We start from the raw sequence: 25,788 nt of genomic DNA, 5'->3' as shown, positions 1-25,788 counted from the left end.
TGAACCTAGGTCCTCTGAAAGAGCAGCCAGTGTTCTTAACTGCTGAACCTCAATGACTTTTGTTCGTTTGTTTTGGTTTTTCTAGACAGAGTTTCTCTGTGTAGCCCTGGCAGTACTGTAACTCTCGGTTGGCCTCAAACCCAGAGATCCACCTGCCTCTACTTCCCAAGTGCTGGGATTAAAGACATGAGCCACCACACCCAGCTCCATGACTGCTTTTATAATTACAGTATGTTTAAGCTACAACAAGTATTCATCTTATATTGTATTAAGCAACAGGAAGAAAATTCATGGAGAACTCTCACTAAATTCTAGGGAGAGTCAGTAAATTTTCACATTGTAGGTAAGACCACTTTCTGATCATTTGAGTTTGGTAAGCCATACCTATAAGGCACAGAAGTGCTCATACTTTATTCTTTGAAGAATTAGATGATCACTGTTCAGGATTATTTATCTATTAAATGTATTTGGTTTTGTTGGCATGTGTGTCTGTGCCCTGTGTGTGCCTGGTACCCTCAGAGGCCAGAAGAGGGAGTCCGATCCCTTGGGACTGCAGTTACAGAAAATTGTCAGCTGCGATACACCCGCCATGCAGCCAATGCTCTTAACTGCTGAGTCTCTCTCCAGCCCCCACGAGCACTTTTTAACCCACTAAACTTTTCATGGTGGTCTTAGGGACTGAGTCAGCACACTAGGCAGGTGCTCTAACACTGAACCACACCACCAACTCTTCACCAGCATTGCCTTAAGAACTGGTTCTATCTGAAAAGTATATATTTCCTGAGAATATGGCCAAGTAAGTAGAAAAGAGTATATTATACTCGCAGGAAACTCACCTGATGGGACGTTGACTCACTGGAATTACAAAGTGGAAACAAGGCTCCCGCTGAATCTCCAAAAAGTATATCTTGTCCTGAATTCAACTGATCATTACATGTTAGGGAATTAAACTCTGCCTTCCCCGTGGGAGCAGCACACAGGTTGTAGGAATACGACAAAGTCCCCTCGCTGTAGTTGGGGGGAACCACAACTTCTGACTGAAAGCAGCCCCAGACAGAGGAGCTGGAAGAGTGTCGCAGTCGAAGCGCGATGGCTAGAATCACAGCCAGGAGGAAAAGCACAGAAATCAAGGTCAAGGCCACCACTAAGTAGAACTGCAGCTCGGCTTGAGGGTCAGGGGGCAGTGGGTCATCTCTGAGGTCTGGCAGGGCCTCCTGCAGGCTGTCAGCGAAGATCAGGTGGAGCGTTGCTGTAGCCGAGAGTGGTGGCTGTCCACCATCACGCACAGCGACCAGAAGGCGCTGTCGCGCAGAGTCTCTGTCACCCAAGGCACGCGCTGTGCGCACCTCGCCAGTGCGCAGGCCCAGGCTGAAGAGTCCGGGATCGCTGGCCTGCAGCACGTGGTACGACAACCAGGCATTGTGTCCGGAATCGGCATCCACCGCCACCACTTTGGTGATCAGATATCCGGGCTCGGCAGCACGAGGTACCATGTCAAAGAGCGCAGAGCCGTCGAGCTCCAGCGTGGGGTACAGCACGCGTGGCGCGTTGTCGTTGCGGTCGCCCACCAGTATGCGCATGCTCACGTTGGCGCTGAGCGCGGGCGAGCCCTGGTCGCGGGCCTGCAGTGTCAGCTGGAAGGAGCGGAGCTGCTCGTGGTCGAAGGCGCGCTGCGCGAACACCACTCCGCTCTGTGCGTTCACGGTCACATATGACCACAGCGATTTAGGTTCCAGGTCGCTGGCTATGATGGAGTAGGAAACATCGCCATTGGGCCCTAAATCCGGGTCAGAGGCGCTAACTTGAGCGATGGAGGCTCCAGGTGGATTGTTCTCTGCTACATGGACCAGGTATGAAACCTTTGTGAAAACTGGAGCGTTATCGTTCACGTCCCCAATGTGCAAGATGACACTAGAGCTGGAAGAGAGGGGCGGCTCACCCTTGTCGGTGGCTCTGATAGTAATGTTGTATTCTGGGTTCTGCTCGCGGTCTAGAACCCCGTCTGTCACTAATTTATATGTGTTTCTTGAGGAAGTGAGTATTTTAAATGGAACACCTCCTTCTAGTTTGCAGATAACTTCTCCATTGCGTCCAGAATCTTTGTCTTGGGTTTTAAGCAGAGCGATGTGTGTTCCTGGCTCAGCGTCCTCCATTACGAGATCCGGCAGAGACTGGAACAACACTTCGGGGACATGGTCGTTTTCATCCAGGACTTCTATCTCCACAGTACATTGTGCAATCATTCCCCCACCATCCCTTGCTTCCAAAACAAGGGAATATTCTTTGACTTCTTCGAAGTCTAATGTATCCAGAGTAGTAATTTCCCCGGTATTAGAATCCAGGTTAAATTGTGTGATCTGGCCAGCTTCGCTAAAAGAATACGTGATCTGGGAATAGACACCCTCGTCCTGATCGGTGGCAGCCACCCTAAGCACGGTGGTTCCCGGGTGCACGTTTTCTGGCAGGCTCACCCTGTATATATCTTGGCTGAACACTGGAGGGTTATCATTGGCATCAGTCACTAGGACTTGTATCTGTGCAGTGCTGTTGAGGGGTGGACGCCCAAAGTCCAAAGCAGTCAAGGTCAAGTGGTAGGATTTCTGCTTTTCCCGGTCTAGAGGTGTCTTCAGTACCATTTCAGGGTATTTACTACCGTCTGACTTCTCTTTATTCACAAGTGAAAAATGATCGCTGGGACTCAGCTGGTAATTCTGCAGAGAATTGGTTCCAATGTCTGCATCATAGGCGGATCCTAAGATAAATCGTGTCCCTGGTTTTGTGGACTCACTTATTTGCAATTCAAAGGATGTGTGCGTGAATTTTGGCATGTGGTCATTAATGTCCTCAAGATCCACGCTCACGTGATAAAAGTTCAACGGATTTTCAGCAACAGCCTCAAATTCCAGAACACACAACGGCTTCTTCCCGCAAATCTGCTCCCTGTCCAGCCTGCTGCTCACTAGCAACTCCCCGCTGGTTGCGCTCACACTGAAGTAAGGCTTCTCGGAACTGATACGCAGCTTTCGCGTCGGTAGTTCCTGGACACTGAAGCCCAGGTCCTTGGCGAGGTTCCCCACTACCGAGCCGGTGGGCATTTCCTCGGGGATCTTGTAGCGGATCTGCTCAGAGAGCGCAGTGCAGAACAAAGGCAGCAGGAAAGGAAGGAGCATTGGCCGCCTCTGTACCCGGCGCCTTTCGGCAGCGCCCTCCCACATTCTTCTTGTTCCCGTTTGCTCGCTCACCAACCTGGAGACGCCGGGTTACGAGGAAGCTCCGTGCTGCGGATATTCCTGGCTCCAAATGGTCTTTGATGCCAGTTCTAGTTCACGAATCGATTCTTCTTTTGCTTGGAAGAAGCGGTATAAAGGATAAGGCGGAGAAAGGGCTCTTCGGAAAGCTCTCTGCGGCTGCGCGAGAAGTGGCGCTTCAGGCTCTCCAGACTGGCCAACAGCGGCACCCAAAGTCCACAGTAGGAAACTGCAGCCTCTGTTGTTAGGCGTTTTTTAGTAATTTCCATACATTAAATAACGTTCAACATCTATTATCAGAAATGCTTTTTAGCAAAAATTTCCAGGATTATGTCTCTACAGGCATAATATCTGTTGACATAAGTGTGCTTAAATCTTTAATACTCCACTAGTGAGCCAAACATGACTGGAACAAGTCTTGGCCTAAATAATCTCAGGGAGCAATAACATTGCATATTTATTGAGCAGCAATATGGTGGTATAAATTTCCTTCTTTTTTTAATCCCAAATGTTTTATCTACTTTTTTAGGCATATCCAGTCTGATTTACTTTATACTTCATTTTCTGAGAGGGTCAGTCTTTTCTTCTTCTTCTTCTTCTTCTTCTTCTTCTTCTTCTTCTTCTTCTTCTTCCTCTTCTTCCTCTTCCTTTTCTTCTTCCTCTTCCTCCTTCCTCCTCCTCTTCCTCCTTCCTCCTCCTCTTCCTTCTTCTGCTTCCTTTATTATTCCCCTCCCTTTTCTTCTTTTGAGACAGGGTCTATCTACATAGAGTGGCTGTCCTGGAAGTATGTCCACCAGGTTGATGTTGAATTACAGAGATTCACCTGCTTCTGCCAATCAAATGCTGGGATTAAAGGTGTGCACCACCATGTCTGGATGAAATTTTTTTTGATCCAGGTGCAATTCATACTCATCATTCAACTCATTTAATTTTGCAAAAATACTTTGAACAATTGCCTCACAGTACTGTTATGTGATTCTCACTTCCACTACCTCCGGTAAAGAAATGATACAGGCTGAACTGTTAGGCACCCCATTTCCCATTACAGTTATTCTCACTATAAACCATAACATCAACACTCAAATCACCGAGGGAACAATGGTTTACTTTGTGGTGCTCAGGAACTAAAGACTATAGAACTCCAGTACTGGTCCCTTCTTATGCACTTGCTTTATATTTCAAGATAACTTCAGAATTGAGGGGAAACCTCCCTGGAGAGCATGCTTTCAATAGCTCCCCGAGTTTAGTGATGACTTCTTCTCTTTGTTTAGAAATGTATTTGAGAATCTAATACATGTTGATTATATCTGGAAACCCTATTTACAACAGTATGCCTTTCTTCACAAAATGTAATATTGTAATATTCTCACTAACTTGTCACACAACAGAACACCACAGAAGTGAAATATTCTCTTATGCTACTAAGTGCTTGCTCATATGGAAAATACCAAAACATACAGCACTGCAATAAAAACATTCCGTGAAAGAATATGGAAGTAGTCAGTCCCCAAACTTAGTAATTTCTAGTCTTTTGTCCCCCAGCAGAGCAGATAAATGAAAGTGAATATGGCGTGGGGTTTGAGAGCATGAGAGGGTTATTTCATAGGACCAGCTTTCCCAGTGTCCCCACAGACACTTCAGCTGGAGAGCCACCAAAAGAATACATTAGTGTGTGAAGAATGCAGTTGTTTATTTCTCCAAAAGAGTTACGACACTTGAAAAGATACTGGGGGTTGAGAATGAAGAAGAAGCTGGCCTAGAGGTCTTGTTTCTGTCTCCCGAAGGTTGCAATCAAGCAGAACCACCACGCCTACCTTGAAATGCCACCTTCTTTGACAAATTTAATCTATTTTGACCAATTAAATTTTTTTGGATTTTTGAGATAGTTTCTCCTTGTAGCCATGGCTAACTTGGAACTCGCTCTGTAGTCCAGGCTGGCCTCAAACTCACAGAGATTTGCCTGCCTCTGCCTCCTGAGTGCTGGCGTTAAAGGTGTGTGACCACTGCCCAGCATGACCAATTAATTTTATTGTGTTATTAGATACCATGTCTATTTTATACAGATGTTAGTGGTGCTTGCCACATTTTATTCTTTTATGTGAACTGTGTGTGCATGTGTGTGTGTGGTGTGTGTGCATGTGTGTGTGTGTATGGTGTGTGTGTGTGGTGTGTGTGTGGTGTGTGTATGTGTGGTGTGTGTATGTGTGGTGTGTGTGTGGTGTGTGTGTGGTGTGTGTGTGGTGTGTGTATGTGTGGTGTGTATGTGGTGTGTGTGAAGTGTGTGTGTGTATGTGTGGTGTGTGTGTGGTGTGTGTGAAGTGTGTGTGTGTGTGTGTGTGTGTGTATGAAGGACAGAGGTGAATGTCAGGTATTGTTCCTCAGGAGCCTTCTAACATATTTTTTGAGTCAGGGTCTCTCACTGGGACCTGGGCTTCACCAGTTGGTTTAGGCTGGCGGGACTAATCCCAGAGATCTGCCTGTCTCTGCCTCCCCAGCACTGGGATCAGAAGTGCACCACCATGCCTGTATCTTCTGCATGACACCATGTCTATTTTATACAGATGTTAGTGGTGAATACTTGAGAATTGAACTCGGGTATTCATGCTTGTGCAGGAAGCTTTTTACTGGATAAGGTATCTTCCCAGCTGGACACATTTCATCTTGAAGCATCTGTCTAATATTCTGTGAGATGAGTATGCTCTACATAGTTGAGCAAGTAATCATGCTTTTTAAGGTCACTGAGTTGAATTACACGGAGATAGAAGCAAAGCAGAGAAATGCTTTAGGTTGAAAAGACCATTAACACTTTTTTTTTTATAGAATTGAATTCTAAGAAGAATCCCAAGAAGGTAGCCAGAGAGAAAGACTCAACAATTCATTTCATTTAGATAATATTTGAGTTAAGAACACTAGGGGGAAAGTAGGTAGACGGCACAGAAACATGTTAGTTTACTTAGGCACATTCGTATACACAGGGTTTAATTAAAAGAGATCACAACCTATGTGCTTCTTGCTAAAGTACAACTACTGAAATAAAATGGTAACCTTTTCTGATATATTTTAATGGTTTTTATCTACATTTTTCAAGTGTTTGTCTTTGAAAAATGATAGAGACAGTTGATGCAAAATTTAATTCTTGTGGAAATAAAGATAAAGGCAGATGGGCCTTAGGAGATGACTCATGGATAAATTGCTAGACTTGAAAGTGTGCGAATCACAGTTTGGATCCCCAGAACCCACATAAGTGCCAGGTAGTCGCGGTGGCCCACGTGTGATCCCAGAGCACAAGAGATGGGGGACAGGAAATCTCAGAGCAAGCTGACTAGCCACATTAGTCAAATTGCCCAGTTCTGGGTTTAAATAAGAGACCCTCCCTCTATAGACAGGGTGGAAAGCAATAGAAGATGACACCTGATGTCACGAGAATACTGCATACACACAGGCCCACAGAAAAATCAAAGACATGAACTCACCTGCACACTTGGAGCTTCTCCCTTACATTCCTGAAAATCTATGGATGTTAACAAAGAATCACTTTTCTCACAGCTGGCTTGGCTGATAAGAGTATCCACGTAGTTGGGCTGAGGGAAGATAATGTGGCTCTTTCGAGAGTCTGAGGTGAGTGAAACCTCATGGGAATATGTTTGCAGGAAAGCCTGAACCCCATCCAAACCTACAAAGTGTGAGGCGGGCACATCTTCCAGCCCACCACCTGAAGCCGGCAGCCTGTGTGACTTGTGCCAACGCCACAGTCTGAGAGCCAATAGCACCGTGACAAAGACAAGGAAAACACAGGAAACAGTGGCCACTGCCACCACCAGGTAGAGAGTGATGTCTGAATCATCAGGTTCACTAGGGGTCCTGATGCTGCCCAGGTCTGCCAAAACATCAGGAATGCTGTTGGCCACAGCCACGGTGAGCGTCACAGTGGCTGAGAGTGGGGGCTGGCCATGGTCCTGCACAGCTACCACAAGGCTCTGTTTAAGTGCATCTCTGTCCAGAAGGGCCCTTGCTGTGCGCACCTCACCTGTATGTAGCCCCACTGAGAAAAGCCCTGGCTCACTGGCTTTAAGCAGCCGATAGGACAGCCAAGCATTTGGGCCCGAGTCTTTATCCACAGCCACCACCTTGGTCACTAGGTATCCAGGTTCTGCAGAACGGGGAGCCAATTCCACCCCTGTGGAACCATCAGTGGGGAGAGCAGGGTACAGGATCTCAGGGGCATTGTCATTCTGGTCCAGCACAAAGAGGTTCAGTGACACATTACTGCTGAGAGGTGGGTCCCCACTGTCACGTGCAGTCACTCTTAGTTGTAGGTTCCGAAACTGCTCATAGTCGAAGGATCCAAGTGCATATAGGACACCAGTGTCAGAGTTGATGGAGATATAGGAAGACACTGGGGTCCCCTGGATGGTGTCCTCAGCTAAAGCATAGGTGACTTGGGCATTCTTGTCACTGTCAGGGTCTTGTGCCGTCACTGAGAAGATGGAGGCGCCTCTGGGATTGTTCTCAGGGATGTGGATGGTGTAAGAGGAAGCAGAGAAGGTGGGTGGGTTGTCATTGGTGTCTGACACATGAATGGATATGTGACATTCTGTGGACAGAGGAGGAATTCCGCCATCTGTGGCTTTCAGTGTGATGTTGTACATAGACATCTTTTCCCGGTCCAGGTTTTGGGCAGTGGCCAGCCTGTAATAATTATCAATCGATCGCTCTAATTTAAAAGGCAGCTTTTCTGAGAAGGAGCAGCTCACCTCACCATTCTTTCCTGAATCTTTGTCTTGGAGGTAGAAAAGAGCGACCACTGTCCCAGGCGGTGTATCTTCAGGGACTGGATTGCTCACAGACGTGACGGTCACTTCTGGGGCATTATCATTCACGTCTAAAATCGTGACCAGTACTTTTGTTTTGGTCAGACTACCAGCACCATCTTGAGCCTGAACTTCCAGTTCATAGAAGCTGGATTCTTCATAATCCAGACCTTTTAAAGTCGATAATTCTCCTGTGACAGAGCTCAGGTGGAATATTTGTAGAAGTTCTGGAGTTATTTTCCGGAAAGAATATGTCACTTCCCCATTGACTCCCTCATCCAAGTCGACAGCATTTACTGTGAGAAGTCTTGTGCCTACTGGCACGTTCTCAGGGACCGTCACTTGATAGCGGGGCAGAGAGAAGACTGGCGTGTGATCGTTCACATCCACCACTGTCACGCGGATGCTGGCGGTGCCAGATCGAGGTGGGTCTCCGCCATCATAGGCCGTGAGGACCAGGTGGTGAACCCCCTCTTCTTCCCGATCCAGAGCCTTCTCCAGCACCAGTTCCGGGTACTTAGTTCCATCATCTCCACTTTGCACAACCAGGGAGAAGTGGCGATTGGGACTGAGCTGGTATTTCTGGAGGGAGTTCGTGCCCACGTCTGAATCTGTAGCCTCAGTTAGTGGAAACCGCATCCCAGGAACTGCATTCTCCATGATTTTTACGTTTATTTCTTCCGTTAAGAATCTGGGGGCGTTGTCATTAACATCCATTATTTCCACCTCTATAGTGTAAAGATTCATTTTGTCTTCTATCAAAATGTTAAAGCTTATGAGACACTGCGGGCTCTGGGAGCACAGCTCCTCCCGGTCTATCCTCCCCGCGGTGACCAAGCTGCCGCTCCGCGAGTTCAGAGAGAAAAGCTGGGTCTTACCTTTGGAGATGATGCGGACTCCGCGTTCCGCCAGTTCCCGAGGCAGCAGTCCCAGGTCCTTGGTGATATTTCCCACAAAAGATCCTTTGTCTGTCTCTTCAAACACTGAGTAGTGAATCTTTTCTGCCCAGGCTTCCCAACCGGTCCCCAGAAGGATGGAGAGCAGCAGGAATCCTCTGTAGTCCGCGCCCCTCTGCCCAGTCGCCATTGCTGTCCTGTGGATTTTGCTCAGACCCTGAGAGGTCTCGGAATGTGCCTCAGGACCCGATTGTGTCCTCCTGGACCCCCAGGGTGCGAAAGAGAAGCAGGGAATCCAGCTGATTAAAGGGTTGAGCTTGGCGCAGCTCGGAGGAGGGCTAGTACCAGTCTGCCCTTTGTGCTGTAAACTCGGTGGTTCTGAGCGGCACCATCTTCTCCTGGTTGGTGAACAGCGGCACGCAGAGTCCTTTTTAAGTTACTGCACCATCTTGAAGCAAAATGAACTGATTTTACAGAAAGCTGTTTACTTCTTCAAAACTTCTCTTTATTTTTCTACACTCCGGACACTACGAATATACTTTAAAGATGTATTTTAAGGTATGGACTATTTGATAAATCCAAATGCTTTTAAAAACATCTCACGGAGCAACTTTGAAGTTACGTTCTTGGGCACCAATTCACATTTTAGTTAGAGAAAATTAAGCTTTTGTAGGCAAACATGTAAACGTTATTTAAGTCTGTATGGTAATTCTACACTGCAAATATATCTTTATAGACTGTGTTACCTTCTCTGTAGAATTTTCTGTTGATGAACCATTTGTTTGGAGCTCTGTTCAGTTTATTTCTCCCTAAAAATGTAGATATTTTACATCGGACTCTCTCTGCTGGTTTATTCTTTCCCCTTGACAACTGCCACTTCGATAGCTGTTTGATCAGACATGGATGATATATGCAGATGACAAAACAGCCAGGTGATCTTGTGGATTTGTTTCCATGAGGATCCAGAACTCAATACATGGTCAAACTCTCAATACATGGACAGCTTAGCTTGGTGCTAATTATTTGCATGGTAAGTAGATCTAAAGTTCCTTTAGTTCCTGATTTCCTGATGTTCCACAGTTAGTTGACCAGCTCCCGTGAATAAATGACTATGGTGAGAGTAGAAGCTGATGGATTTTTCTACAGTGAAAAGCTTTATTTGTTCAAAGTATATGGCCTCAGGATGCTCAGGTGAAAGACTGAAATAAACCAGGCATTTGCTCATCAAGCCCAGTTAGCTAGCTTTGGTAGTGCTGATAGTCAAGATGCATTTTAAAATCACTCAAAATTGATGATAGTAAAATAGCTCTGGTCCTCTCAGAGCTTTTAACACAACCATATTCTTGTAGGAGGCTATTTTTATTTTATTTTATTTTTGAGACAGGGTTTCTGTGTGTAGCTTTGGAGTCTGTCCTGGAACTTTCTCTGTAGACCAGACTGGCCTTGAACTCAGAGAGAACTGCCTGCCTCTGCATTCTGAGTGCTGGGATCAAAGGTGTGCACCACCACCATTCAGCTATAGGAGGCTACTTAATTCACATGGCTAATACATAAGATATGGATTGTTTAAAATTAGTATTGAATTAAAACAAAACCAAAGAACCATATTACCAATGTTCAAACAAACCTTTCAAAACAAAATTTGAAAACTCATGACTGGAAAGAAAAACTTCCATAATAACTACAAACATATAAATGGCACATTATCGACTTAGGAAAACATGTATTACTCCCATCATCTTATTTAAAAGCATAAACTAGTCAGGTATGGTGGTAGTCTAGCATTTGGGAGGTGGAGGCAAGAGGACCCCAAGTTTACGGCCAGGATGGTCAGACAGGGAGTTCTAGACTGCACTGTGTTGCACAACAAGATCATGTCTAAAAACCTGTTAGTTTTGGTTTTTTTCTTCTCTTTTCCTCTTTTCTTGCCCATTTTTCTTTCCTTTTTTCTCTTCCCTCTCTTTGCTCCTCCCTCCTCCCTCCCCTGTGGCAGTGTTTAAACCAAGGGCATCAGAAGGGCAAGGCAAGCTCATTGTTACTTAGCTTTGTAGTGTTGAGGACTGCTATGCCGGCAAGTCCCAGACCAAAGAGCTGTCTGCCAGCCTCTTAATCTATCTTTATTATTACTGTCAGCATCAGATTACAAAGGACGAGTCCCATACATTTTCAGTTATATATTTCTAAGCTTGTTTCTATGCCACGTGCACATTGAGGAGTATGAGTAAGTAGCCAGCCCGTTCCACTGTCAGATCACAGAATCTTCTAACAGAATTGGGAAAATTTTAATCATTCAGCAACCCTGTAAATTATTGAATCTTCTGAATTTTAGCAATCCCTTGGCTATCAATTTTACCCCCTCGGCCTTGAGGCAGCTCCTCACTGTGTAGCACAGGCTAGCTTCAGACCTCTGCTTCAGTCCTGTAAGGTCTGCACCACCACACCTACCGCATCTCAGCTGCTTACTTTTGAGGAGGGCCAATCCGAGACTCTCCCATCTCAGTGGGGTTCCCTTTCTTGTTATTCCTGTTAGAGTAACTTTGACAATTAAGAAAGTATCATTTTTGTTTAATTTGGCTTGATAATCCATAACATTATCTGTATCTTCGACCATAAAGAATAAAACCAACTCCTCTAAATAATAACACTCATTTCCTTCAAATCCTTAGATACAGAATTTCTATGTGTTAAACTCTAGTTCCTGTGTGACAGAAACTTATTTTCTTTAAATGCTAAATTATGCAAATTTTCACTCGTATCCATTAAATTCATTAAATCCATTAAATCTTCATCCTCCAATTCACCAGTCAGGCTATATTTTTAGAGGTATTTCTTTTAAGTGATTTCGTATTAAAACTCATTCCATTATTAATTTTTATCAAGTACCCAATGCACATATGTCATTGTAGTTAATTTAACAATACAGCAATTATAATGATAGTGATGTGAACAAACACTTGTTTACTGTACTACTTTATTGCTGAAAAGAGATTCCACAAAGTTGTTTTATTTCATCTTTCAGAATTGTGTGAGGAGGTAGATAAAGCAAGGTTTAAAAAGTTTAGTATCAACTGGAAGACCATAGAGATTTTCATTGGCTTAAAAGAGTGACAAATGGTTCCAGGCATATTATTCCATTTTTTTAAGCCCCAAAGATTAGGCAGTCCCCTCCAGAGGCATCAGTGATTTTTAAAATTTAATTCATAAGGAGTAAAAAAGGTTGTTTCTCTGCTACCATTGCAGTAGCAGCAGCCAAGACGAAGTCCAGTGCATTTGTGACCTCTGACCGAAGCAAGACCCATAAAGGGCATTTCAACACACCTTCCAGCATTTGGAAGGTTATGTGTTTTCCTCTTTTCAAAGAACTGAGACAAACACGTGATATCCAATCTAAGTCCTTGTGAAAGGATGACACTGTAAAGGACGGCAGACCAGCAAAGCCACTCAGCTTAAACGTAATCTGTATTGAACACGGGTAGCAGGAAAATACTAATGGCAAAATGGCCCGTTAGGCATTTACCCCAGAAATCAGTCAACATTAGACAAATGTCACAAAAGGATACTGGAACAGAAAGTCAACCCTCACCAAATAGGACAGGAAAAGGGCAGATATGGGGAGAAACAACCAAAACACAAAGATTGAGAATGTGCACATAACTTTCACTAAGAATGGCGAAGTTGGTAGAATGCTTGTCTAGCACGCACTAGGCCCTGGGTTTGATTCTCAGCACTTGATAAACCAGGTGTGGTAGTGCACACCCCTGAGGCAGAGGCGGGAGGATCAGCTAAGTGAAGACAGCTTGGGAAACAAGAGACCTTGTCTGAATAAAAGGAAAATTACTCTCATGTGGTGAATCACCATTTTGGAAAACATCTGCAATTTTTTTTTTTTGGTTTTTCGAGGCAATTATTATGTAAGTAATATTGAGGGAAAATGAAAAACTAAGATCTTAACTGTACATAGTAAAAGCTTTAATTCCAGTTTCCAGATTTGAATAGAAATTGCCAAACTGTCCTATAACAGGAAAAAAATCCCTTGGAAATGAAATATATAAAATCAAAGCTATAGAAGAAAGGAGTAAACAAATACAGAGTATGAAATGAAATAAGATTTTTTTCCTATGATAATCAAGAAAGAGACAGAGCTCTGCTGATAGAAATGGAAAACACCAGAGTTATATTGCGAGTTTTCATTGCTGTGACAAAAACATCCTAAGAAACTAACTTGAAATGGAGAGAGATTTGTTTTTGACTCACAGGTTCAGAGTTTTGTTCACTGTACTCTTGCACTGTTGCTCTGAGGATGTGGTGAGACGGAATATCACAGTAGGAGCGTGGTATAACAAGGCTCTTCGCCTTGTGGCATCAGTAAACACAACTCCAGGGGAATAATATACCCTTTAAGGTTGTATCTCCAAGCAACCAACTTCCTCCTACTGGGATCCACCCTCCAGAGCTTCCATCGCTTACCTATAGTCCGCCCACTTATCAACCCATCAATGAATCGATCCACTGATGACGTCAGAATCCTTACAATACAACACCTGTCCGAAAGATCACCTCTCATTGGAGATGAAGCCTTGGATCTCTGGGAGACAGTTCATATGCAAACAATGGCAAATATGATTCATTGCAAAGGAGAAAAGACTTATCACTGTTCAAAGAGAATGTTACAATTTACTATATATTTTTTAATATAAGCAATAACCTTACCTGATCAAGAGAGTCTTCCTCTTTACAAAAAGCTGAGTCTTCCTGTATCAACAAAGGTTCATTTTTCTCACAGCCCTCCTGACTGATGAGTGTGTGGGCATAGTTGGGCTGGGGAAAGATCAGATGACTCTTCCTCGAGTCTGCTGTGAGGGAGACCTCATGGGAATAGGTCTGCAGAAAAGCCTGTACCCCATCAATACCCACATAGTGCGAAGTGGACATATTTGATACACCTTTCCTTGTGGCCTTTAGCAGTCTTGACTTATGCCAGCGCCACAGCCTAAGCACCAGAAGTCCCATAACAAAAGCAAGGAAGATGCAAGAGACGGTGGCCACTGCCACCACCAGATAGATTGTAAGGCTTGAATTATCAGACTTTTGTGGAAGATCAAGGCTTCCCAAGTCAGCCAGGATGTCAGGAATGTTGCTGGCCACAGCCACAGTGAGTGTGACAGTGGCTGAGAGAGGAGGCTGGCCGTGGTCCTGCACAGACACCACCAGGCTCTGCTTCAGAGCATCTCTGTCCAGCAGGGCTCGGGCAGTGCGAACCTCGCCTGTGTGTAGCCCCACTGAGAAGAGCCCTGGCTCGCTGGCCTTGATCAGGCGGTAGGACAGCCAGGCGTTCTGTCCCGAGTCTTTGTCCACTGCCACCACCTTGGTCACTAGGTACCCAGGCTCTGCAGAGCGAGGAGCCAATTCCACACCAGTAGAACCATCAGTGGGGAGGGCAGGGTACAGGATCTCAGGTACATTGTCATTCTGGTCCAGCACAAACAAGTTTAGAGACACGTTGCTGCTGAGTGGGGGTTTCCCTCTGTCGCTCGCGGACACCAGTAGATTGAGTTCTTTAAACTGTTCATAGTCAAAGGAACACAGTGCATACAGGACACCAGTGTTGGAGTTGATGGAGAGGAGGGAGGAGAGAGGTGGACCCTGGAGGGTTTCTTTCAGAGAGTAGATAATTTCGGCATTCTCTTCACTGTCAGGGTCCACTGCGTTCAAAGAGAAGATGGAGATGCCTTTAGGGTTATTCTCAGGGACATAAACAGAGTAGGGTGAACGGGAGAAAACTGGTGGGTTGTCATTAATGTCCGCCACATCCAAGGAGATGAACCTTGCTGTAGACAGAGGTGGTGTTCCTCTGTCCGTGGCTGTCACAGTGATGTTATATGAGGACACCTGTTCCCGATCCAGTTCTGTCTTTGTCACTAGTCGAAAATAATTGTCTAGCGATTCTTCCAGTTTAAATGGGAGACTTTCTGAGATAGAGCATGTTACCAGGCCATTCTGTTCAGAGTCTTTATCATAAACTTGAAAAAGGGCAATTACTGTCCCCGGAGGTGCGTTTTCAGCAACTGCTCTGCTACCAGATGTCACGACCACTTCTGGTGCATTGTCGTTCACATCCAAGACAGTTATTAAGACTTTGGCTCTGTCTTGAAGACCTGGCTGATCCCGTGCTTCAACATCCAGCTCATAAAATTTTGAATCCTCATAGTCTAGAGTTTCAGAAGTGGAAATTTCTCCAGTTAGACGATCCAAGCAGAAAATCTGCGAGATCTTTTCTGTGATCTTCACAAAGGAATATGCTATTTCTGCGTGGACTCCTTCGTCCTGGTCGGTGGCATTAACTGTTAAGAATCGGGTACCCACCGGCAGATTTTCAGGAACACTCACACGATAGACAGGTTGAGTAAAGACTGGAGCATTGTCATTCACATCTACAACAGTTACTAGAATGCGTGCCATGCCTGTTCGGACAGGCTCACCACCATCCATGGCAGTAAGGACCAGATGGTGAACCGCTTCTCCCTCCCTGTCCAGGGTATGCTCTAACACCAGCTCCGGGTACTTGGGCCCATGGGCTTGGCTTTGCACACGTACTGAGAAGTGATTATTATCGCTCAGCTTGAAGCTCTGAATGGAGTTCACTCCCACATCAGGGTCATAGACATCCATTAGTAGAAAACGAGAGGATGGAGCTGCATTTTCGAGAATTTTCACTTCCAAATCTTCCTTTAAGAATCGCGGTGCATTGTCATTAATGTCTACTATTTCCACTTCCACAGGATAAAGATTTAGTTTATCCTCCACAAGGATGTTAAAGCTCACGAGACAGGGCGCGCTCTGGGCGCACAGCACCTCCCTATCTATTCTGCCCGCGGTGACCAAGCTGCCGCTTTGCGGGTTCAGGGAGAAAAGCTGCGACCTACCTCTGGAGACGATGCGGACCCCGCGCTCCGCCAGCTCGCGGGGCTCCAGCCCCAGGTCCTTGGAGATGCTGCCCACGAAGGAGCCTTTATCCAGCTCCTCAGGAATAGAGTAGCGGATTTGTCCAGCTTCGGAACTCCACAACCACCACAGGAGATTGAAAAGCAGGAGCAGCTCACAACAGGGCGGGCGCCTCTGCAGGGCCGCCATGACTAGCTTGTTAAAGACTTCCTAGCGATTACTGGTAGGACGAACAGCTCCACCCCACTTTGTAATGCACAAAATTAGAGGTGAAGGTCCTTAAATGAACAGAGACCAGTTGAGAACCATTTCAGGTAAGAATTCCCGCACAGCAAAGAGGACACAACCCAGTTTCTATTGATTTTCTTGCTCGGGTTAGGGAACAGCGACACTTAGAGTCTGAACTTCATATTGCATCCATTTGTGAAACTGGTAGAGGATTTTATTTCTGTTAAATTTGCAATTATGACATTTATATTTATCTCCATAAGAGAGTGAATGAAACATAAGATTAAGATGCTCAATTTCAAGTGATCTTAAGTGTTTCCTGAAAAATGCTCATTTTTTTAATGGAAATATTTCTTAGAATCTTGTAGGTTAGAAATGGTATCACACTTTTCTGGATGTCTTGAATCATCACCTGCATTTGTCCACTGTTAGTAAGGTCACTGATAACCATAAACACATGATGAACGAATCTACTACAGTGTCGGCAAGTAGGAGAGTTGCCATTTTTAGATGTCTTTGTCTATTTAACATTTAAAGAACAGCTGTAAAAAAAGGCTACATTTTGTGTATGCTTTTTAAAAAAAATAAAGAGAAAGTGAAAATCTAAAGGCTACATAAAACTTTTTTATTGTAAAGTCAATACTTTTTTTTTGAGACAGAGTTTTTTTCTGCGTAGTCCCGACAGTCCTGGAATTCACTTCACAGATCAGGCTGGCCTTGAACTCAGAGATCCCCCTGCCCCTGCCTCCCAAGTGCTGGGATTAAAAGTGTGCACTACCATTGCCCACCAACACATTTTTATTGAAGGGATTCACTGTCCATCAAGATCACCGAAGTTCAAGATTTCTGAAAATTCCCTTTCTCAAGAAAGACACTTAATCTAGTTGTGATATCAGTGCAAAATTCTTTTATCTCTCATTGAATTAAAAACACATACTCATGACAATTAAACCATTGTCCATGGGAGGATTTTTGGCAACTTCTTACCTTAGGAGAAGTGAGTTTTCAAACGACTCTCTTTAGGAACCATTTTAAGGCATATATGCCTCTCTTGTATTGACTGTTAACAAATTTAGATCATATTCATTCCTATCACTCTCAGAATACTACGCTGTATATGACTATGGCAGTGCTACATTGAAACAAACATCCATTCACAGGTTTTTTGTTTTGTTTTGTTTGTTTGTTTTTTTCCGAGACAGGGTTTCTCTGTAGCTTTGGTGCCTGTCCTGGAACTAGCTCTTGTAGACCAGGCTGGCTTTGAACTCCCAGAGATCTGCCTGCCTCTGCCTCCCGAGTGCTGGGATTAAAGGCGTGCGCCACCACCGCCCGGCATTCACAGGTATTTTTAACACAGACCTCATGTTCAGGCCATGTCTCATTATTCATGACATGATCCCTTTGAGTTGTTTTGTGTGTCATATTCCTTCTTGCATGTGTCAGAACTCATGCTGACAAGGAGTCTTCAGTTGAAAAAGAGGACTTATTTTGTACATGTCTTCCATGCTACATAAAACATTTTTAATACATTTATTTATTATATTGTACACAGGATATTTGTGATTGACTGCATGCAAAGTAAGTGGATTGTTGAATTGTATGGAGTTCTGTTTAATTCAGAAGATAATGTCTGGGGTTGGGAATGTGGTTTGAATAACAATGGCCTCCATTGGCTCACATATTTGGTTGCTTAAGGAGTGGCACTATTTGAAAGGATTAAGAGGTGTGGCCTTGTTGGAATATTTGTGGTCTTGTTTAAGGAAGTATGTCATTAGGGGTAGATTTTGGGGTTTCAAAAGCCCTAGCCGGTCCCAGGGTCTGTCTGTCTCTTCCTGCTGCCTGTAGATCCTGATGTAGAATCCTTAGCTATTCCTCCAGCACCAAGTCTGCCTGCATGCTGCCATGCTCCCCACCAGAACAAAGGACTAAACCTCTGAAACTGTAACCAAGTCCAATTAAATGTTTCATTTATAAGAGTTACCATGGTCATAGTGTCTCATCACAGCAACAGAACAGTGACCAAGACAGGAATATAACCCAGTAGTAGCATGCTTGTTTAGATGTCAAAAGTTTTGAATTTAATGCTAAGCACTACAGCAGGCCTTTTGTGGACTGTCAGCCCCAACATCATGACACCGAGACTTACTATGAAATTATGAAAATTTGGCCTTAGCTTAGCTTGTTTCTAACTAGCTCATATAACTTAAATTAACTTATTTTTGCTAATCTATATGCTATCATGTGGCTCATGGTATTTACCTCCCCTCCTGCATGTCCTGCTTCCTTTGCTTCTGGCTGGCAATTCTCCCTTTCTTCTTCCCTAAAACTCTCTGCCCCCCAGAAGTCCTGCCTAATTTCTTCCTGCTAGCTATTGGCCAATCTGACACATTTTCACACAGTGTAAACGAATATTCTGCAACATTTCCCCTTTTCTTCTAAATAAAAAGGAAAAGTTTTAGCACTAACATACAATAACTCCAAATAATAAGAACAATTATCAGATTAGAATTACATTTACAATGTCCAGTCCATTTGTATTTGGCAAATTTAGAGCAAATAGTCCATTATCTATCCTCTTTTGATGAGTCCAAAGTTTTGTAGCTAATTTACTTTCTATCATGATTAAGCAAACCTGTAACTTTATCTAGTCTTCAACCCCATCAGAGACCTAAGAAGGATATAACATTACCTGAGTAAACAGGAAGTACAGAGCAAACAACTTCCAAAACTAAGAAATGACAGCAACATCTGGTAGCCTGGGCAGTCGCTCCTAGGCTCCTCTGTAATGCTGGAGCATCCATCTTTGGCCTACAGGCTTAGAATATCTGACAAACTTTTCTGTGAAGCAGAACTTTTTGAAGGACTGTCTTACCTTCTCTTGGCAAAGTTCTGTAGTTGCCTTCTTTTGGGTCCTGCTTGTCCAATTTGGACAGCATATTGTCAGCAGTCTAAGCAAGGGCAGTTTCTTGCCCAAATGGTTAGCTTTTGCCACAAATAAAGCAAACTCCATATGATGGTTCTTGGATGCCCATCATCCTTTTTTTGAAGTAGGTTGGTACTGCCCGAAACAGACATGTCTCACTGTCATAAAAAGCCTTAGTTATTATAACATTTAAAATGTTATATTCTGCAGGTTTTCAGAGTGTTTGAAGATCATGTATCTATCTATCTATCTATCTATCTATCTATAATATATCTTTATATAACCTTGAAAACATATCTAACATGACTACTGTTATAGATGACTAATAACCTGTATTTCCTTATTATCTAAAATAGTTTTCAAGGACTAAAACTGTACATTAGATTTTAAATTGAGCTGCATAGGTACAACACCTTAAACACGATTGGAAACATATATAGAATATAACAAAAAACCTTAAATTTGTATCAATATACAAAAATCCATACCAAAGCAAATATTTGAGACTAGAGGTTGTTCAAACATGGACTCAACAATCCACCCTTTATCCCATCATTTCCATAATATACCTCACCTTTTTCCCTTCAGAAAGAGACCTCTGAATGTAATCCCTTTTGTTCAGCCTTTTTCCTGACCATGATCAATAACAACTTATAACTAAACCCCCTAAATGATAACAAACATTTACAATCCACTAAATGACCAAAACCTACCCACCTCACCTCTTAGGAATGTGGGTATCATGTTTTCTAGACTGCTTCCTGTTGTCTGGAGGTGTTGGAATCTTTAGGGAACTCTGAGAACACTGAGATAATGGTCATGTTCTAGAAAAACTAGCCATAACCTTTGTTGTCGGTTCTCTGTGCAATGGGAAAGTATGAGGATTATCTGCAGTCCTGGCTATATTAGTCTGTGACCATCTCAGCCAGCAGGTTTGAAGCAGTTCGGGACGCACAACTCTGAGGAAACTACAACAGAGGCATCCTGAGAGACTGGATCACCTGGACCACCTGCTTTTTGTGGTGTCTTGTCCTGTTGCTCTGAAAACACACAAGCTTTTAAAGTAACGTACATATCTGCATTAACACAAGCATAGACTATACATTGTACATAATCCAACTAAAGTTGATTTTTCATTTTCAGTTTGAGCAACTATGTCACCTGTCTTGTAGTTGCTGTAGGTTTATTTCTTTATATCTGTAGTCAAGATTTTTCAGGAGGTCTCCTCCTCCATCAAATCTGATTCTCTTTAACCTTGAATGAATCCACAGCCTTTTGTTTGTGGAAACAAAAGCATAACCTCTTCCCCAACACAATACATTTTTTGAATTCCATTTTAAAGTTAAGGCATGCCTAAAGTATCTAGGCTGGTTTAATATAGCAGTCCTTCTTACAGTCCTGTGTCTCTCAGCATTTGTTGTTCACTCATCAGCAATCAAAAGTGTTAAAGCCAACAAGACACCATATAGGATCCAGACTCTATCTATAGTTTCCATCTTTATGTGGATGATACTTTTTATTTTATTCTCTTTAAAGACTTTATATTATTATTTATAAACTTTACATTTTTTCTATGACTATCTAAACCCATTTTCATTTAGTTTTTAATCCTAGGCACAAATTTTAAACACACTGTTACCTGTTTAGATTTTTTTGGTGTGGATTTGTCTTTGCTGAGAACCTGTAGCATTCTCTGACTTTTTTTGTGTTACAAATCTTAAACTTTGTCATCTACCATGTGACTCATCTTAGTGCATGGTTCTGGTGACTGGATCCAGCCCACAGGTAGTGGTTAGTAGCCACATCTCTGTATGCTATTGAGCCAAAAGGAGAGATTGTGCTCACCAGGAAGCCATGTTTGACTCTGTGTTCTGAAATTAAACAAAAAAAACTTTCTCAGGCCTATGTGTGGTCCCACATTTTACATCAAGTGTAGCAGGGTTTTTTGGACCACCAAGCCCCAAGTCATGACACAGAAGCTTATTATTAATTATAAAAGCTTGACCTTAGCTTAGGCTTGTTTCTAACTAGCTCTTATAACTTAAATTAATCCATTTCTTTCTTTTTTTAAATATTTATTTATTATGTATACAATATTCTGTCTGTGTGTATGTCTGTAGGTCAGAAGAGGGCACCAGACCTCATTACAGATGGTTGTGAGCCACCATGCGGTTGCCGGGAATTGAACTCAGGACCTTTGGAAGAGCAGGCAATGCTCTTAACCACTGAGCCATTTCTCCAGCCCCCAAATTAATCCATTTCTATTAATCAATATGCTGTCACATGGCTTGTGGCTTTACCTCTCCTCCTGTATGTCTTGCTTTCTTTGCTTCTGACTGGTTATGCTGCTTTTCTTCTTCCCTAAAACGTCACTGTCTCCAGAAATCCTGCCTAACCTTCCTGCTAACTATTGGCCATCAACTCTTTATTAAACCAATCGCAGTGACATATTTCCACACAGTTTAAAGAAATATTCCATAACAAAGTACTACCAAAGGTGTAGATAATGTGTCATAATAATAATGTGATACATTACTTTGTTGAAATATTTTTGGTTGTATTGTTTTAGAATTAACAAAAATTTTAAGACCATTTGGAGACTTTCTTCAGAAAAGCAATTGCAATACAGATAAGCAGACAAAGGATTTCCTTACTACATGCTTCACTCCAAGAAAAATTAACAAAACACAACAGAATCAAGGAGTTTCTTAATCTGCACTATCTCATCTCTAGTCAATGAGTCCCCTCCTCATTACACATAGAAAAGATTTTTTGTTTTGTTTTTGTTTTTGTTTTTCGAGATAAGGTTTCTCTGTAGCTTTGGAGCCTGCCCTGGAACTAGCTTTTGTAGACTAGGCTGGCCTTGAACCCACAAATATCCACCTGCCTCTGCTTCCTGAGTACTGGGCTTAAAGCCGTGTGCCATTCCCCCAATGACATAGAAAAGATTTGAAGGAACCATTTGTAAGTTGATTGAATCAAAGTCATAATTGGATTGTTGTTGCTGGCTGGCACTTTCAACCCAAAAGGCTTCATTCTTGTGGTAGGACATCTTTGGGCTTTGTGCTGAGAAAATTAAACTCAGTGCCTGGAGAATGTTAGGCGGTTCATCCCTTGTCATAGTTGGGGTAAAGGAAAAAAAAATTGCAGTCTTGGAGCATAGATCAAGCTCAAAACAGACTCCAGTGTTGTAGCTATAAGAGTGCAACAGATTGTTGGTGGAGGCTGCTTGTTTGTTCCTAGCTTCCCAGACCCGAAATAATCACCCAGAAACTACATTATTTGCAATATTCTTTGACCAATAGCATTTCTGGGAATGAACGAACAGCCTCTGCCAACAGATTGGTGCACCAATATGTGCCACATAAAATCTGAGAAAGCTTATAAACAATTCTAGACACACAAAAAAACAAAGTTTAGCCACTTTTTTTTGGATGGGCTCTGTTCACTGGCACCACAGCTCATTTAAGAGAGGTCTTCCTGATTCAGCATTAACAGTAAAAAAAAATGAACAAACAAAAAACCATGCAGCTTCTTTATGAAATGGCTACTTCCTGGTTCATGATAGTTGCACATACAGCTCTGGCTCCTTCAGGAGGCCAAGCACTTAAATGGGGTCTGTGAACAGTGTGTTACAAATTGTAGCGAGCTGCGTGGAGTCACACCTGATGGAGATGTATAATCAACTCCTGAGACGGCTAAGGCCTGACCTATGCTATGATCACACAATGATTATCAGCTGCTTGCATATGCGTGGACCTATGAGCAGTGCCCACCTGGCAATCCGGGATTGGCAGCCCATGCCTACTTAAGGGCTGGGAGAGGTTTGCCCGGGGAGAGAAAGTGAATAGGGTCCTGGAATAAACTGCAGTGAGAAGAGCTCCGGTGTGTCGTGCGTCATCCTTGCTGGACGAGGTGGGGCGAGACAACAAATTGCCTAATGGTGGGGCTGGAGAGATGGCTCAGAGGTTAAGAGCATTGCCTGATCTTCCAAGGTCCTGAGTTCAATTCCCAGCAACCACATGGTGGCTCACAACCATCTGTAATAAGGTCTGGTGCCCTCTTCTGGCCAGCAGGCATATACACAGACAGAATATTGAATACATAATAAATAAATATTTAAAAAAATAAAAAACAACCCAAAAAACAAATTGCCTAATGGTGACACAGACCTGCTGCAACTGTGGCCTGGGGAGGAAAGAATGGCTCTCAGAGGCGGCAAACATGCCTCCACCACATTGGACTGGGTGTGGCAAGCAGGCAAGACCTTTAAGTTGTTCCTAGCCATGACTGCTTAGCATTTAAAAGGAAAAAAAAGTACTCCTTGTCAAAAAATAATTACAGATATGCATACAATAAAGCAAATCCAGACGGAAAAGACTGCTAAGTGGGTCATAGTGTTGGATAAATGTATGTAGGCTTGAGAGAAAGAGAAAGAGGAAAAAGAGTACAGACAGTTATAATATAAAACAATACAGTCATAGATTAAAGGAGTAAAGATAATAAAATAAATATTAAAATTGTATAAAAAGTAATAGAGTAAGAAAAACAGACATGTAAAAAAGGAATATACACATAGAGTTTGGATTTTGTATATTATTGTGTTTCTTTGAATTTTTTGACTGTGAATGAGCTAAGTACAGAGAGACATTTCATGGTATAGGCTGCTAAGCTAAACCAACACACACACACACACACACACACACACACACACACACAGTATCTTGACTTCAAAAATTGGGTATAAGGATATGTTGCTTTGGAAAAGAGGTTCTACTTTTGTTTCTACAGAGGATGAGAACCTGTGGATTCCTTCCAGACTAATGTGGTTTGATCAAACAAGACCCCCTGAAATAATGGTCTAGATGGTTCAATATCCATGATGACTTTAGGACTGCTGGCTGAGATGGACCTATCACACAGGATTCCCCATGACAGACCTGATTAACAGTGCCCCCAATCAGCAGGAAGTACTCAAGACAACAATTCCCAAATTCCCTAAATGATTGTTTTTAAATGTTTGCTTACATTTAAAGGGGGATATGCTATAGATATGAATATTTTGCATTGGTATGGATCTTGGTCTATTGATACAAATTTTAGGTCAATTTTGTCATATGTATATTTCTGCTCTTGATTAAGGTGTTGTGTTTGTACATCTCATTTAAAAATGCAATGTATAATTAAGAAATACAGGTTAATAAATAGTCATCTATAATAGTCAAGTTTATAGTCATGTTAGGCTTTATAAATATATAGAGATGTATTTCAGCTAGATAATCTTCAAACCTTTCAAAGACATACAGAATATGGCATTTAAAATGTTTTAAGAACTTAAGATTTTTCATGACAATGAGACACATCTGGTCCTGGCAACATCAATCCAATTCAAGAGGATGATAGGCATTAAAGAGGCTCCTTATAGAGTTAGTCATTTGGACAAGAAATGCTCTTGCCTGGATTGCTTGATGTTATGCTGTATGAACTGGATATGTAGGACCCACAGAAAAATGACTGCTGAACTTCCCTAAAGGTGAGACCATCCTTTGGGATTTCTGCTTCATAAGAGAGTCTGCCAGACATTCTGTAGGACACAGAAGAAAGCAACTGATGAACTTTGCCAATACAAGGCATAAGAGGTCTTCAAATTTCCTGTCTCATGGAAAAGTCTGCCAGATACTATGGGCCTGTAGGCTGAATATGGGTGCCCCAATGTTACAAAAGAACTTTGGGTGACTGTCCAGGCAGTGAGATGTCTCTGTCATTTCTAGAGTTTTGGAAGTTGCTTACAATGCACTTCCTATTAACTTAGGTAATATATCCTTCTGGGGTCTTTAATGGAGTTGAAGAATAGATAACTATAATTATAGTTCTTCTTAGTTATGATAAAAGATAAAGTAGATATAAATATTGTAACTGTAATTCTTGTTTGATACCTGTTTTGTTACATGTAATTTTACTATGTTAAAGTTAAAACCTTCCTCTTTATTTGAACAGAAAAGGGAAAATGGTGTGGAAATCCTTCTGTAGATGTGTTACTTTTATTGGTTAATGATTAAAGAAGCTTCTTTGTCTTGTGATAGGGTAGAATAGAGCTAGGTGGGAAAAACTAAACTGAATGCTGGGAGAAAGTAGGCAGAGTTAGTGAGACACCATGTAGCTGCCAGAGGAGAAAGTTGTGAACTGGAGTTGGAATCTTGTCAGTAGGCCACAAGCCTTGTGGTAAAATATAAAATAATAGAAATGGGTTGATTTAAGATTTAAGAGATAGCTAGAAATACACTTAAACTATTGGCCAAACAGTATTGCAAATAATATAGTTTCTGAGAGATTATTTCGAGTCTGGGCAGCTAGGAATGAACGAGCAGCCTCTGTAAACAACAGATGTAGGGCAATAGCCACAGCCATGGCAAGGAGGAAGAACAGAAAGATCAGGGCAAGGACTACCATCAGGTAAAGATGGGGCTTGTCCAGGGGTCAGAGGGGGAATGGGTAAGCACTAAGGTCCAGAGACATCTCTTGCAAGCTGTCTACAAAGATTACACAAAGTGTAGCAGAGACTGAACAGGGTAGTTGACCTTCATTATTTATTAGAGTCAGAAGCTGGTGATCTACTTCATTTTGTAACTCAAAGTATGGTCAGTACAAGTTCTCCCTCCCATATGCAGTCCCAGGCTATAGAGTCCCACAAGGCAGGAGAGCCAGGCATTGTGTTCAGAGATCATGTCTATAACTACTGC

The 25,788-nt window shown here is 42.8% G+C and overlaps 3 protein-coding genes across 3 annotated transcripts; all 3 read right to left on the bottom strand.

Annotated features, from left to right (window-relative positions):
- Positions 1-815: 815 nt before the first annotated feature.
- On the bottom strand, positions 816-3,317 carry LOC121442969 (protocadherin gamma-B4-like). Its single transcript, XM_041644612.1, has one exon. It carries the CDS (start codon positions 3,213-3,215, stop codon positions 816-818), a length of 2,400 nt encoding a protein of 799 aa, XP_041500546.1. The 5' UTR covers positions 3,216-3,317.
- LOC121442967 (protocadherin gamma-A7-like) lies at positions 3,261-9,288 on the bottom strand. Its single transcript, XM_041644611.1, has 2 exons — positions 6,722-9,288; positions 3,261-3,440 (listed from the first exon to the last, which is right to left on the bottom strand). Exons 1-2 carry the CDS (start codon positions 9,143-9,145, stop codon positions 3,261-3,263), a joined length of 2,604 nt encoding a protein of 867 aa, XP_041500545.1. The 5' UTR covers positions 9,146-9,288.
- Positions 9,289-12,401: 3,113 nt separating this feature from the next.
- Positions 12,402-16,215, bottom strand: LOC121442966 (protocadherin gamma-A6-like). Its single transcript, XM_041644610.1, has 3 exons — positions 13,666-16,215; positions 13,423-13,540; positions 12,402-12,514 (listed from the first exon to the last, which is right to left on the bottom strand). The coding sequence occupies exons 1-3, from the start codon at positions 16,084-16,086 to the stop codon at positions 12,402-12,404; spliced, it is 2,652 nt and encodes an 883-aa protein (XP_041500544.1). The 5' UTR covers positions 16,087-16,215.
- Between the last annotated feature and the right edge of the window lie 9,573 nt (positions 16,216-25,788).

Source organism: Microtus oregoni, unplaced genomic scaffold (assembly GCF_018167655.1).
Source record: "Microtus oregoni isolate MIOR12 unplaced genomic scaffold, Mior012 000098F_ref0000018, whole genome shotgun sequence".
Lineage (NCBI taxonomy): Eukaryota > Metazoa > Chordata > Mammalia > Rodentia > Cricetidae > Microtus > Microtus oregoni.
The sequence above is the reverse complement of the archived record's forward strand: the minus strand, read 5'-3'. Positions and strand labels throughout refer to the sequence as shown.